Raw genomic sequence first — 14,659 nt, forward strand, 5'->3', positions numbered from 1 at the left:
AATCTCGACCCGAATTTTCATCGAACCATCATTTATCTTCCTTTAAGTCCTTTATTATCATTTTGTGACATCCCTTGCGATATATAACGCCAAGTACGTATTTCTTTATTATCTATAACGCCTGATTGTATAGTTCGCAATACATACCAAGTTATACACAAAAAGATGTACATCTATCGAAGGCCCATTAACAAAGTGTGGATTCTAAGACGAACTATTAAAACCATCTCTTATTTGCCAGGAACTCTCCTAGTCTCCTTTCATAAGGTCCATTTTGATTTGTGAACATACATCCTATTTCGGTATTTCTTTAATACGGCTACTAAAACTTTAAACCTATACTTTTGTTCCTTGCTAAAAGTCATGTTTTTATTATTAATATATACCATTTTATTGCTAAAAGTCATGTTTTTATTATTAATATATACCATTTTAGTACTAATTCGTTATTATATTGTGGTAAATGTAGACGGCTATAACAGTATTTAACTGATGCATTCATATGCGTATAAATTACCTTAACTCAAGTAATTAACTCATATCTTCCTAGTGAATCTAACCACACGATCATCCGTGTAAGTGTGTAACTAACTGTATGTCCATTTCTATTTCATTTGGATTATTGAAGTGTACGTTGTCCTTGTAAGATATTTTTTTTTTTTAATTTTTTTTCATCTGGTACATTTTCTACAATCGTTTTTTTCTTCTTCTTTTATATATATGTACCTCTTATATGAGCTTTTCTTTATATTTTCTCAAGTAGTAATTAATTTCATATCTTTGTAGGTAGTAAATCTATCTATTTCCATAAAATCATGGTGGCTAATGGTCATGATGATCTAGATGTTAAGAAGCAATCCGAAACACAAGTTATCAGAAGAGCCCCAACCTCAGAACCTCCATTTACATTAGCAGATATCAAGAAAGCCATCCCACCTCATTGTTTCGAAAGATCCTTAATTCGATCGTTTTCATATGTAATAGCTGACCTTGCGGCAGCCTCTCTTTTTTACTACCTTGCCACGACTTATATTCCACAGCTACCGCACCCTCTTCCTTACGTTGCTTGGCCCGTATATTGGTACTTTCAAGGATGTGTGTTTATGGGTCTGTGGCTTATCGCTCATGAATGCGGTCACCATGCTTTTAGTGACCAAGTATGGGTTGAGGACACTGTAGGGTTTATCATCCACACATGCCTTTTAACACCTTATTATTCTTGGAAAATTAGCCACCGTAGGCACCACGCTAACACCGGTTCCCTTGAGCGTGATGAGCTATATGTCCCTAAGACAAAATCAAAATTGGGTGCCTCGGCGTTTTACCTAGACAACCCTGTTGGCCGAACTCTAACCCTTTTTGTGAAACTCACAATAGGTTTCTACATGTATTTGACGGTCAATGCTTCTGGGAGACCTTATGATAAATTTGCAAGCCATTATGATCCAAGAAGCCCGATTTATCAAGAAAATGAGCGGGTCCTGATTCTGTTTTCTGATATCGGGCTAATTGCCTTTTCTTACATGCTATACAAATTGGCGATGATTCAAGGGTTCGGTTGGCTTTTCTGTGTCTATCTGGGCCCGTTGATAGTGAGAAACGCGTATCTTGTTACCATCACATACCTTCAACACACTCATCCTTCTTTGCCCCACTACGACGACTCGGAGTGGAACTGGATGAAAGGTGCGTTCACGACAGTTGACAGGGATTACGGAGTTCTAAACAAGGTGTTCCATAACATCACGGATACACATGTGCTACACCATTTGTTCTCATACATCCCTCATTATCATGCCATGGAAGCCACCAATGCCATCAAACCAATTCTTGGAGAGTTTTATCAAAGCGATAGTACCCCATATTACGTGGCGTTATGGAGAGAATCAAAGAACTGTATGTTTGTCGAGCCTGACAAGAGTGACGATCGGAAAGGAATTTACTGGTACAGTCGTAAATACTGAACAAGAGATCGATATGCCTCATAAGTACTACTGATCGAAAGAGGCAATTAATTAATGGAATCCTATCTTAATTATATTTTATATATATATATATTTGCTATGCATGATGAATTAATAGATGTTGTGAGCTTAGTTTGTATGTGTTCTTATTTTCAATATGATCTATGTAACTTGTTCAATTAGGCAAATGGTATTATCAATAAAAATCTATAATATGATTAAAAGTCCTTAATTAACCAACTTCACTTTTTCGGGATCAAACCTTTATTTAGATCGGCATTAGGATTATATTATCCCAAATAGGATTACTCGTATAATATACCCCAATAAAAAAGGATTAATAACTTCTTAATCTACCCAATAATTGTGTTAAGTATTTTGCTAATGACAGCCACGATATGACATGCATATATTAAAAAATGGGTTTTTGATAAACGACCCCCCAATTGCTTTCATTAACGTGTATTAATTAATTATACACTTACCATTAAATTCAGCGGTGAGCTTTTAATATGGAAATGTACAATTTTTTTATACACGTTAAGTGAAGCCATAAGGGCTTTGTTTAGTATTTTCCTAAAAAAACGACACCTTTGAATTTCTAACCATAAAATAAAAGCACAACTTTATATATATACATGGAGTTACATATTAGCAGCAAGAATCTTTAGGCATTAGGATTGTATAGCTTATAAAATCATTCATAAGCTTGGTAGGTCATGCTCTCAATATACTTCATCTTTAATTTGTTGGCTACTGTTCACAGAGTGCGGCGTACACAGACCTTGGTGCGTACTTGCCTACCTGTTTAAAGGTTTTTCATGGAGAACATGGTGCACGTCACTTGACCTCTTGAGTCCTGACCACTACAGTTCTTTTTGCCATTATTTTATTCATTGCTAAATAGTCTCTTCATACTACATACACTAACCGTACTCTTTAAATTAAGCACAACTCTATCAGTTTCTATCATATATACGAGTTTCAAAAGGACCATTTGACAGATGTTGAGTCGATCCATATATAGTACTCGTAATATTTACAATATTCAAACAAAATGACATGTTAGTAATCCAATCTAGCTGGCTACCTCCAAAATCAAACTTCTAGCTGTAGGACTTCGATCATCTCTGTCTTCTGTCCTTCAATTCCACTGTCACTTCGTAAATAAATGTAAACCACTAAAACATAGAGCAATTTGCTTAATGTATATATGTAACTACTACAAAGTTTTGATTCAATACAACAAAGTAATTAACTCATTTTAATGGAAAATTTTAACTAGTCAGACCATCAACAGCCAATAGCCCGACCGGCAATATCATAGTCCAAATTACTAACTTAATATCCCAAGTTGGTTATAATAGCTCGTACAACAAATAATAGCTCAATGTAGCAAATATTAATTCGAATAACTCTTCAGAATTTATATATAACTGCATAAGCGATAGCCCTAAGGCATCATGGAATGCAGATGCATTTTTGTAAGGGGAATGATATATCTACAACAACTATTTGTCATTCACAACAATATAAACTTTACGCAGTTGTAAACTGTGCAGTAAAATATATATGTAATTTTCTCATATTATTAGCTGATTAGCTCATATCAATAATGCTAGTTGACTATATACGAGTATTACATTAGCCAAACACGATATTAATCTCGGCTAAGAGCTTTCTCAAATATCATTATATATATTACTAACAACTACATACGAGTATTACATTAGCCAAACTCGATAATAATCAAAACAATATAATTATAGAGTTAAGATTTTTTACCTCAAATGGTACTAGAATATATAGGTGATCATTTTGTTGGTTTCGGGCCCCTTGCAACACACTCAAAATTGCACGGAACGTACTACTCAATAGGATATATGTATGTATATGTATGTGAGGATGTGAAAGGGAAATGAAAAAGCTGGATGTATTCATGTACAGTATTCACCAAAATGGAAAAAGATTACTTTAAATAGCCTTACAAAAGTACGAAACGTGGGAATAAAAAACCATTAAGAATGCTAGTGGACCTAAACGTGTACAGCCTATTTCGACAAATTGCACCATATTTTTTTAACTTTTTCTTTTTAACTTACACCAGATTTACCCTTCAACCGTTCAAACTAAATACCGGCCAATTCACACCTAAGTAAATACAGTAATAAATAAATCTAAAATCCCATTCTATCTCTGTTGACTCATCAATTTTTGTTTTTTTACTTGTAAATACAGTAATAAATAAATCTAAAATCCCATTCTATCTCTGTTGACTTATCAATTTTTGTTTTTTTACTTGCGAAATATTTTAACCATAAATAGTTAATAAAAGTTATATCAATTAAAACTATATTTAAAACTCAATATATTCATATATTTTATATGAAATGTTATATAATATTAATAAAAAAATAAGAAAATGATTAATGAGACTAACTTGTATGCCTAAAAATAAGCCTAAAAAGGAGATCAAACCATGTGGAGATGTGTTGCAACAAATCGAATATTCAATATCGCTAGGAAAAAAAGAAGTGGGGAAAATATGTTGGGTTAACCAAGTTGTGTTCACGAGACACGATTCAATAGGTTAGTGGGTCATGTATGATTTTCCAACAGTAATGGTCTAGTTTTACTGCCTGGAGTAAGTTAGAACTGCATGGTTCAATTCGCGAGATGAAGAGTTTTGTACTTGAACTATTTGGCATTAATACTTTTATATGCTCCCTGTCTCACATTAAATATCGAATTTTGACTTATCAAGTATTTTACTTTCAACTTTGATCGTAAAACCAAAATTGTCGAATAACTTATGGGTTCTTTGACTATCTATATCCATTAAATCACTGCTTGGATTGTAATCCTTTAATCTCTTAAAAGTTCTTGATGATTTTCTTATGTTAGGTACGAGATGATGACCCACAAAGAAAGAACGAGATGATGATAAAAATGGAATGAAAATATATAATGAAATGATAATTAGGATGTGAATTGTGATATTTGTGGACGAATGCCAAGTATCAGTACACCGTCCCGAAACTCTTGTCATTTTAGCGATCATGGTCCCAACCCCTAACTAATTTGATATTTTTTATTTCTAATATATCTAACATGCAGTATATTCTATGATCCACATATAACATTTATTTTAAGGGATAACTGCATAAAATAGAAAACATATTTCGACCAATTCATGAAAATAACAGTGACCTTTAAAAGTTTTATTTTTTAGAAATGAACTTTCATTTATTCACGAAAATAGTAACATTTGACACGTGCACATGATTACGTGGACATTTTTTTATTTACGTGACATTTTTTAATGACATGACATTATTTTTTATTTATTTATTATGTAACTTTTATCAGCCGTGGCATTCCCCCAAAAAAATGACATGGCTCCGTTTCAGTTTCGGTTCTGACAAGGCATTTCTTCTCGTCATTTTCTTCTTTTGTTAAGCTTCTTCCTATTTCAAGCATTAAAAATCTGAAAAATTATGTACGAAGATCTTAAAGGACATAGATCTAGCTCATCTGTCTATCTCGAGATTAAAAAATCTAAAATTAGATGTCAAAACATCGCCATTTTAGTCGGAGAGAGATTCTGAGGATGTTCAAGGTGAGATGAGAGTTTCATAGGCCGGATCTGGACCGTTTAAGAATAGTTCGTCGACATATGACATAGATCCAGATAGCGGAGGTCCAGAGGTTAGCTCGAACTCGAACAGACCACCGACGATTTCTAAATAGTTGAAGAAATCGAGAAGAAACTACCTCCACCTCCAACACCGCCGCTGTTGGGTACTGGAGTATTCCAACAATAAATGAGAGTTTATTTCTAGAAAGGGAAACTTTTAAAGGTCATTGTTATTTTCGTAAATTGGTCGAAAGGTTTTTTCTATAGTCTGTAGTTATAAAGTATGCCACGTCATTAAATTATGACACGTAACCAAAAAAATGTCCATGTCATCATGTACGCGTGTCAAATGTTGCTATTTTCGGGAATAAATGAAAGTTCATTTCTAATAAATAAAACTTTTAAAGGTCACTGCTATTTTCGTGAATTAGTCGAAATGTGATTTCTATTTTCTGCATTTATCCCTTATTTTAAATATAAGTTATTTAATTATTAAGTTATCTACTTACTGGAAAACGAAGTCTTATAATAATTCTAAAAGCGAAGAAAACACGAATCACAATTCACATCTCTCGCAAGTTAAAATGATCAAAATGTTCTAACGTGAGACACCTTAACGGGAAGTGTTATAACGGCGGTAAAAACAAATCAAAGGATGGGTTAGGCTCACTTTTTTCGACAATGATATGTTTTTTGTCATTTATAAAACACTACGCGATTACAAACAATATTGCATTTGTTCACACTTTTAGGTGGGTGTGAAGAAATTAAAAATTTTACCGTGAACAAATGAGGTGTGACAAAATAATTAAGAAAGTTCACACTAAAAAGTGTGAACTTTTATTTATACACACTTTTTAGTGTAGAGAAATTTCCACACACTTTTAATTTAATATATTTGTACATACTAAAAAGCGTGACAAAATTTTTAATTTATTCACACTCACATAAAAGTGTGAACAAATGCAATATAATTTATAGTGACGTGGACCAATTTTACACTTTACTCCACAATCAAAATCTTTTATTCGTTTTTCTTCATTATATAGTTCCTAAATAATTAAGTTGCCTATATATATTTCTTAAAATATTTTAGTAGTCCAAATAATATCACAAACTACTACAAGAAAGAAAAATGAGAAAAAGTAAAAAAGTAATAAATAAATAAATAATTGCAATAAACCAAAAAAAAACAAAAAAAGTTAGTTCACTATCACGGAAAAATTAAGTATAAAACTTAGTTCGCAATGAAAGAGTACTAAAAAAAGGGGTGAAATGAAAATAAGCAAAATAATACATAAAAATTATACATGAAGACAACATAAAAATACATTAAAGCATGAAAAAAAATCTTTTTTTAAAACATAAAATTTGAAGGGGGAGTTATTGGGAAAAAGTTATGTTCTAATATTTATAAAATTTTCACAAGTATTTTTGTGTTTGAATATACTTGATATTTCAATATGGTTTTATTTTTCAAAATTTTGGAAATTAAAAAAAATAATAATAATAATAAAAATGTTTTAATTTTATTTATCAAACCGGCCAATAAGCTGTAATTATTAAGTCCAGCCCATTCTAATCTAAAAGCCCAAAAGCAACTTACCCAGTCACACCCGGATCGGATCCTACCTCAATGCCCGATCATTTAAACCACCAAACCTATTCGATTCGTATACTTTCCTTTCTTACTTAGCTTAATCATAATCAAAATCATTGACCTTTGTTCATATCAAACTTTTTAATCAATCATTCATTTCCAGGGTATCCATCTTTCATCTTCAAATCCTCGTATTCAGTCGTAAGTTTTCCTCATATTTTATTTTTCAATCCCTCCTCTTTACAAATTGTTCTTTTGTGACCAGGAATATTTATGTCTGTTGTTATGACTTCGACTCCCAAAGGTTGTCAATCTTGCTTTTCATCATCGAATCTGTCAACTTAATTATATTTAGCCAACAAGCTCTTGTTCCAGTTGTCCATTGGGGATTTCTCTATATTTGTGATTCTTTCTGCTTTTTTCAGGGATCGCTATTGTTATAATGGGTGTGAGTGGCGCCGGGAAATCGTGAGTTCTCATCTTACTCAAAATTATAAGTCTTGCTTTTTGTATGTTTCAACGTCTAATGGTCTATGCAACCGTGTTGATTTAGCTCTAAAACTGGTCGGTGCTGACATGTCATGTTTTAAGTCCGGCTGCAGTTATAATAAATAGTATAATAAAAGCAACAAGACACTAGTTACCACAATGTACAATTACACATAGTCTAGAATTAAAACGATATAATTGAAAGGGTTGTCGGTCCAAGAGTCCCAGGCATAATGTTCCTTCCTGTCACGATTTCGGATCCAAAGGAAACCGAAAGAAACAATAGCATTGAATATTTCCAGGCTGGTCTCTATAATCTTGTTATGATCGACGAACGTTATTCCCGAGCTTTCCAGATATACCACCAAGATGTAAACAAAATAGCCTCAAGCCTTTGGTTTAGTTGCGGAAAATGATTTTTGGTTTTTCATTATTAATTTTCTAGAAAATGAAAAGGAGTTTTCCATAATGAAAATTTTGAAAACGCGTTCAAAATTGAAAATGGAAAACAATTTGAAGTTTTCAAAATTTTGAAAATGGAAAAAGAAAAGTGGAAAACAGTAAAAAAGTGTTTCCAAAGTTCCCATAGAAAAGTGTAAAACATGGTTTTCTGTTTTCATGGAAAACATTTTTGGAAAAACTATGATTTGAATGCGTTTTCTGTTTTTTATGTTTCCTTGGAAAACAAAAATGGAAAACTAACTAAATGCACCCTGGTCTAACGGAGTAGAAGCGAGTCATAATTAATAAGTGCAGACTTTCTATATACATACCTAGCTATTTTGTTTGAAATTCTTGTAACATCATTTCTATTTCGTTGTATGTGTAGAACTATAGGAGAAATGCTTGGGGAAGCTCTAAATTGTAACTTTATTGATGCTGATGATTTTCATCCACAGTCAAACAAAGGTAACAAATCATTTTTTACATCGAGTTCTCTTATTACCACATTCCAATATTAGATTTAGACATTCAAAATTTAGGAAAAAACAATCCGTGGTATCACCTAAATAGTGATATAATATATGTAGAGACTACTTTGTTGCGTTTTAATAATGATCATGGTCATTTGTGAAAATAGCGATATATTTAAACAGAGAAGATGAAAAACGGGATCCCTTTGTCAGACGAAGACAGAAACCCATGGCTTGAAACACTTCGGGACGTTTTGAATGTTAACATAGTAAGCGGTAAAACTGTGATTCTTGGGTGTTCTGCCCTACAAAAGCACTACAGGGACATCCTCAGGTCTGCTGACCCGAATTATCATGGTGGTACACATGACTCGTGTGTTGTGAAGTTTGTTCTGTTACATGTTGGGGTACAGGTTCTTATGGATCGAGTGCTGAAAAGAGCAGCAGAAGGGAAGCATTTCATGCCACCCGAACTGCTGCAGTCCCAAATCGACTTACTTCAGGTTGATGATTCGGAAGGGATATTTAAAGTTGATGCATCCCTGAGTCCAGAAGCTATTGTGAACAACATAAAAGCATCGCTTTTCTCATCCAGAATGACTTCAAGATGAGCTGTTATTCGCGTATAGATATTCTTGTTGTATTGAATTTTCTGTATACATGACATTACCTGGTACAAAATAAGTTATTTGAAAATGTAATCTTTATCAGAAACAGAGTTTTCTGTCTTGTTTAATTGCAATGGGGATCTTGCATATCATTTCTGATTGTAGGCAATTTTCCTAATAGTTTGATGTTATATCGCTTATTCCATTTGCATTATTACGACCCTCTTTTACCATATACTAGGTGGATTTGTAAAGTTATGTCTGCATCACACCTTGTAAATCTTTGATATTAATCGGTAAGAATTATTGAGTGAATATAACTTTGTGTATGTATGTATGACTATATATGTTGTAGTGTGATAGATTGAAAAGAGAATAAGAAAGTCAAAGGGAAAAAGAGATATTGTGTCTAGTAAGTGGTGTACGTGTGTGTGTGTCGACTTAGAGAGGAATCAGGATAGATGTATGCAAATCTGAGACTTCCTTTTTCTCTCATGTGGTGTGTGTAGTTTCGTATAAAAAGATGGATACATATTAGTATATTACAATTATCTAGATAACAACTTTGGCATTTACCTTTTGTCGGAATAATATCTAGATATTTAGTTGTCGACTTGATTTAGTTTTCGCTTATAAAATCATTTAGCTAGACGAGCATGGTACCCGCATGTTGCGACGGATTTCATGGACGACGGTGGCCATGGTGTTTGTGATGATGGACGACGACGGTGGTTATTCACGGAAATAAAAGGGTGTGTATTGTTTTGGTATACCATAAGAAAGAATATTTTGTGTGTTGTTTTAGAGAGAAAAAGAGAGAATAAGGCTATTTATGTTTTGTTTTAAAGAAAAGAGTAAAATCTCCTGTCACAAACTTATAAACTTTTCAACACCCCCATATAACCATATAAGTATGAAGTATAGATATTAATTATTGTTAAATAGTATCAGCTGTTTCCTATGTAGGTAAGGTAATGTGTCATGTTACTAACAAGTATTTAAATTAGTCTAAGCACATAAATATATATGTATATTTATATGACATATAACAAGATACGGGTAATGTGTACCCTTTGATTTTGGATTATTTTGTAGGGACGAAATATTATTTCCGGTATGAAGGTGTTGAATAATTTTCGATCTGAGTCCAAGTTTTATCCTAAGGCATACGTACATTATTCCGACCTCTTTGTCACATACTAGGCTCTCGCTGTTATTCCATTTACAGTACATAATTCAATTCTGTCCATTTTTTAAATGATTTGAAAGAGAATCATCAAATTACAAAATGCATGATTATCTTTAGGAAAATGATAATAACAGCCCTAAGGATTGTTACATGCATAAAAAGTAGTACTTTATATATCAATAACCGTCCCCCTGAATTATCGCAAGACAAAGTACAAACTTTAATGCATCAAATTAACTAATACTGACAGCCCTAAAAGCTGTCATTAACAAAACTCTTCTCTTTTAACTTCTATTTTTTCAAAACTAATCCCGGAGTACAAGTTATTGCCACGCGTCATAAAATAAAGCAAGTAACAAGCCCTGGTGCTATGCTACGTGTCAAAAATCTACATATTGCAATATCTATATAAAGCCTTTCTACATATTGAAACATCAAATTCTATCTTAATAATTCATAAAAAAGAAAAACTGCGGACAATATATCTTCAAGATGGAGACAGTGAAAAATGCAGCGGCTTCCATTAAAGAGACAGCGGCTAACATTGGCGCCGCCAATAAATCCGGCATGGAGAAGACCAAAGCCATCCTCCAAGAAAAGGTTTCATCTCATATTTCTATTATTATTATTATTGAAAATTAAATAGTACGAGTAATGAGAAGACTATCATACACGACATCAAGTCAATGGGGTATATCTGGTTTTGTAATAGATCTAAAAACAATAGGGTGTCTTGGACCAATTGGTACTCTCTCAAATTCATGTAAATATTTGTACATATATACTGCCGGCGTTTTGCCGGGGTGAGTTCTCAATAGAATTTCACTTTTCAAAAAAAAATAAAAAAAATAGTACGAGTAATATGGAGCATGTCTAAACATATGGCAAATGAAATGATCGGTATGTAAAATTAATTTTAAGCATATTAATTGGCCTTTGAATCTTTGATTAGTCGTATTATTATTAGTTTTTCATAATTACATACTATCCCTTGATTAAGTATTTATCTCTACAGGGGAGGAGGGGGACAAACCCGGCCTCCGGTTAGTATACATGTTTAAAGGGTACAAAATTGTTAAACTTTTTTTTACATATATTGCATATATACAAATATAAGTATGGGTAACATAAATTGAGTCTAGCTAATTTAAGTCTAAAAAAACTCCATGTAACGACCACTATCATCATCATCTCCGGCCATCATCATGATCCTCCGACGATACTTACATATGTGTAAGTTAACTTTCCGGCGATGATGGTGGCTAGTGGTGGTGGTTAAAAATTAGGATTCGGAGCGGGCTTCGCCCTTAAGGATATTCATAAACCAAAGCTGGTGGGGTGATAGGTCATTGAGGGTGATAGATCATAGTGTGATAGGTCATAGAGGGTGATAAGTCATAGGGGTGACCGATGATGGGTGATCTACCTAACGACCTCCGCCCTTAGCCGCTATGGCTCCGCCATGGACTTCGGGCTCCGCCCTTGGCCACTGCCATAGTGCCATGGATTGACGGGCTCCGCCTTTAACCTTCATTGTTGTGTACATAAGTTGTATGTAAGTTGTTCTTACACATGTGTAAGTCTCACCGGAGATGGTCTTCGTCGCTGGATGATCATGGTGGTGGTCGGAGATGATGGTGGTGGTAGGAGGTGGTTGGAATTGGAGGAGATGGAAAAAAATTGATGAATTTTTTTTACTCAAAATAAGCTAGACTCAATTTATTTTTCCCCTATATAAGTATAATGTCTTGTATATAAAAATATATTTGGTTTCAATAACTAATTAATTAATGGATTATAGATATTATGATTTTGTTATTTTAATAAAGTTTCACTTATTTAAATTCTCACTGTATGTTTAGGTTTTTTTAGATAAATCTTTTTTTATTTCTATACTATCCCAAGTAATCTAGTCCAAAAGACCTCTTTGGTTTATGAAAGATTACTCTGTCATCATTAGTCATTGATATATTTCTAAACACCCTACAATTTCGATCTTTTTTCTAATTAAATACATTTAGCATTCGAATTTTACTGCAACTTTGATATTAAAAAAAACAGGGTGAAAAGATGACCGCGCACGACCCAACACAAAAACAACTCGCAACCGAGAAAAAAGAGTCCAGAATAAATGAGGCCGAGTACGAGAAGCAAGTGGCGCGTGAACAAAACGCTACTCAAAGACAGGCAGCAGAAGCCACTACAGGAACACAATCTTACTCAACCACAGGAGCCACAGGTGAGCCAATGGGAGGCCACCAGATGTCGGCATTGCCAGGACATGGAACCGGAGTGCCGGCTGGAAATGTAGTTGAAGGGGTCATCAAGTCTCACCCAATTGGAACAAATACCGGGACTGGTACAACTTTGGCTGATCATAACTTGAAAAGTGGTGGTGGTGCCGGCGGGTATACCACCGGTGGAGCATACCGTTAGTTGATAGGTATCGAAATAAAGGATGTGATACAAGAAATAGACATGTACTGTAAAATAATGCTAGAGACACTTCATATATATACACTTCATATATATATAGTTGTGTTTTTATATGGTGTTTATAGTTGTAGGGACATTCCTTATGCCATCAAATTAAGTTATTGCTTAATTTGTGTTCAAATGTTTGTTATAGTGCCTGCATAATTTTGTCGTTTACATCTTTGAGAAATCATAAGAGTTGCAAACAAATTTTTGTTAATCAAGTAGGAAGAAAAAAAAAGAAAGGAAGAAAGAGAGAATGATTGAATGAATATAAAGAGAAAAATATCAGTGTATTGATATTTATAATGGGCATATAGTAAATTTTGTTTGGCATAAATTTATGAGTTTTGCTAAAGAATGGCTCTAACGGCTTTTGTTAAGGTGCATTAATTAGTTGTATAATTACTATAAATTTAGGGGGACGACATTTAATATGAAAATATACAATTTTTTTATGCACGTTAAGCGTTAAGGTACATTAATTAGTTGTACACTTACTATAAAATTCGGGGGACGAAATTTAATATGGAAATATGCAATCTTTTTATGCACGTTAAGCGAATCCCTAAGGGCTTCATTTAGCAATTTTCTAAATATATAAGTCTAACATTGATTATACTTTATTATTTTTTCCAAATGTTGTCACCCACCCAAAAGGGTGCACTCTAGAAAACATGAAATGACACCATTAAGGATGTGTTGTTCAAATAGCAGCTGCTTGGCTTGGAAGGGTTTCATGAATGGAATCTGCATCCCTTGCGCTATAAGCGATGTTTTTTTAAACCAGTGCTATGTTTGCAATAGACGGTGCCGCTGTTGAATCGCACTTGAGTGAGTGGCATATCGAAAAGATTCATATGCCTCGAACAAGAGAGTTCTCTTTTCGTTCTCTTCTTTCTTTTTTATTTTTACTTGGTTGGCAGGGTCAGGGCCTTTCTCGCTGATTCTCTTATTTTGGTTAAGTACTCAAGTTTAACAAATTAAATATTCGAATCTGATAAGAGAGATTTATAATCAAATAAACTTTTAAGGTTTGGCCCAAATTAATTTTTTTCGATTTGTTGCACAGATCAAAAAATTAATCATACATGGTCGATGCTAATTTTCACCTTGAATTGATGATCAAAATATGCAAACTTTCTCGGCAACAGAAATATAAAAAACAATTAATTTAACATTTCACACCCTCCAAGTTTCTATTTTTAACAAGATACAACCCGTCATTTTACTTTGCTAAACACAAAAGTACTAAACACTTCCCTCTCACTTGAAATTTTGCCTTCTAACCAATCACATAATAGCTGTTAAATCACTAAGTTTGACTACTAATAATGTCTATGCTGGTCAGTGGCCAGTGCCAATTTACAATTTGACATTTTATCAAACATTTTACAGCCATCATATTACAAGGATCAAGTTTCATTCCCTTGTTGCCGATTAATACAGTTTAAGATTAAGTCCAAAAACACATTCAAAAGGTCTATTACTGTCCGTTACGCTTTTTTTATTTTCTAATATTAACTTTCTAAGTTAAAGTTGTGTTTTATTTTTCTTTATGATGTATATGTTGGTGTTATATCAAGTTAAAAAATTAGTATTGTTTGTACTTTTGTTATCGTTAAATTCATTTATTTGTCACTCGTGTATAAGTATGTGTATAATCTAACAATTGTATTTCAAAATATTTTTAGAAAAAATATGATGTGACGAATCTACAATTTTACTTAAAAAGGTTTTATTTTAATTATGATGTCATAAATAATTTACACTATTTTTAATT

At 33.2% G+C, this 14,659-nt stretch overlaps 3 protein-coding genes and 1 long non-coding RNA gene across 7 annotated transcripts; 3 read left to right on the forward strand and 1 right to left on the reverse strand.

The window, feature by feature from the left end:
• The first annotated feature begins 743 nt into the window (after positions 1-743).
• On the forward strand, positions 744-2,200 carry LOC122591112 (delta(12)-fatty-acid desaturase FAD2-like). Its single transcript, XM_043763322.1, has one exon. The coding sequence runs from the start codon at positions 816-818 to the stop codon at positions 1,962-1,964; it is 1,149 nt and encodes a 382-aa protein (XP_043619257.1). The 5' UTR covers positions 744-815; the 3' UTR covers positions 1,965-2,200.
• Positions 2,201-2,709: 509 nt separating this feature from the next.
• On the reverse strand, positions 2,710-3,897 carry LOC122594417. 4 transcript variants are annotated; one of them, XR_006322987.1, is made up of 2 exons: positions 3,750-3,897; positions 2,710-3,101 (listed from the first exon to the last, which is right to left on the reverse strand). It is a non-coding gene; the product is annotated as an uncharacterized LOC122594417 (long non-coding RNA). The 4 variants fall into 4 exon arrangements; XR_006322988.1 differs by having other exon boundaries at positions 2,710-3,117; XR_006322989.1 differs by having other exon boundaries at positions 2,710-3,123.
• A 3,384-nt stretch (positions 3,898-7,281) lies between these two features.
• LOC122593727 (gluconokinase) lies at positions 7,282-9,381 on the forward strand. The gene is made up of 5 exons (XM_043766173.1): positions 7,282-7,365; positions 7,467-7,505; positions 7,627-7,669; positions 8,520-8,599; positions 8,788-9,381. The coding sequence occupies exons 2-5, from the start codon at positions 7,475-7,477 to the stop codon at positions 9,213-9,215; spliced, it is 582 nt and encodes a 193-aa protein (XP_043622108.1). The 5' UTR covers positions 7,282-7,365; positions 7,467-7,474; the 3' UTR covers positions 9,216-9,381.
• A 1,477-nt stretch (positions 9,382-10,858) lies between these two features.
• Positions 10,859-13,018, forward strand: LOC122593728 (11 kDa late embryogenesis abundant protein). The gene is made up of 2 exons (XM_043766174.1): positions 10,859-11,001; positions 12,463-13,018. Exons 1-2 carry the CDS (start codon positions 10,894-10,896, stop codon positions 12,835-12,837), a joined length of 483 nt encoding a protein of 160 aa, XP_043622109.1. The 5' UTR covers positions 10,859-10,893; the 3' UTR covers positions 12,838-13,018.
• The last annotated feature ends 1,641 nt before the right edge of the window (positions 13,019-14,659 follow it).

The sequence above is a fragment of the Erigeron canadensis genome, chromosome 3 (genome assembly GCF_010389155.1).
Source record: "Erigeron canadensis isolate Cc75 chromosome 3, C_canadensis_v1, whole genome shotgun sequence".
Classification (NCBI taxonomy): domain Eukaryota; kingdom Viridiplantae; phylum Streptophyta; class Magnoliopsida; order Asterales; family Asteraceae; genus Erigeron; species Erigeron canadensis.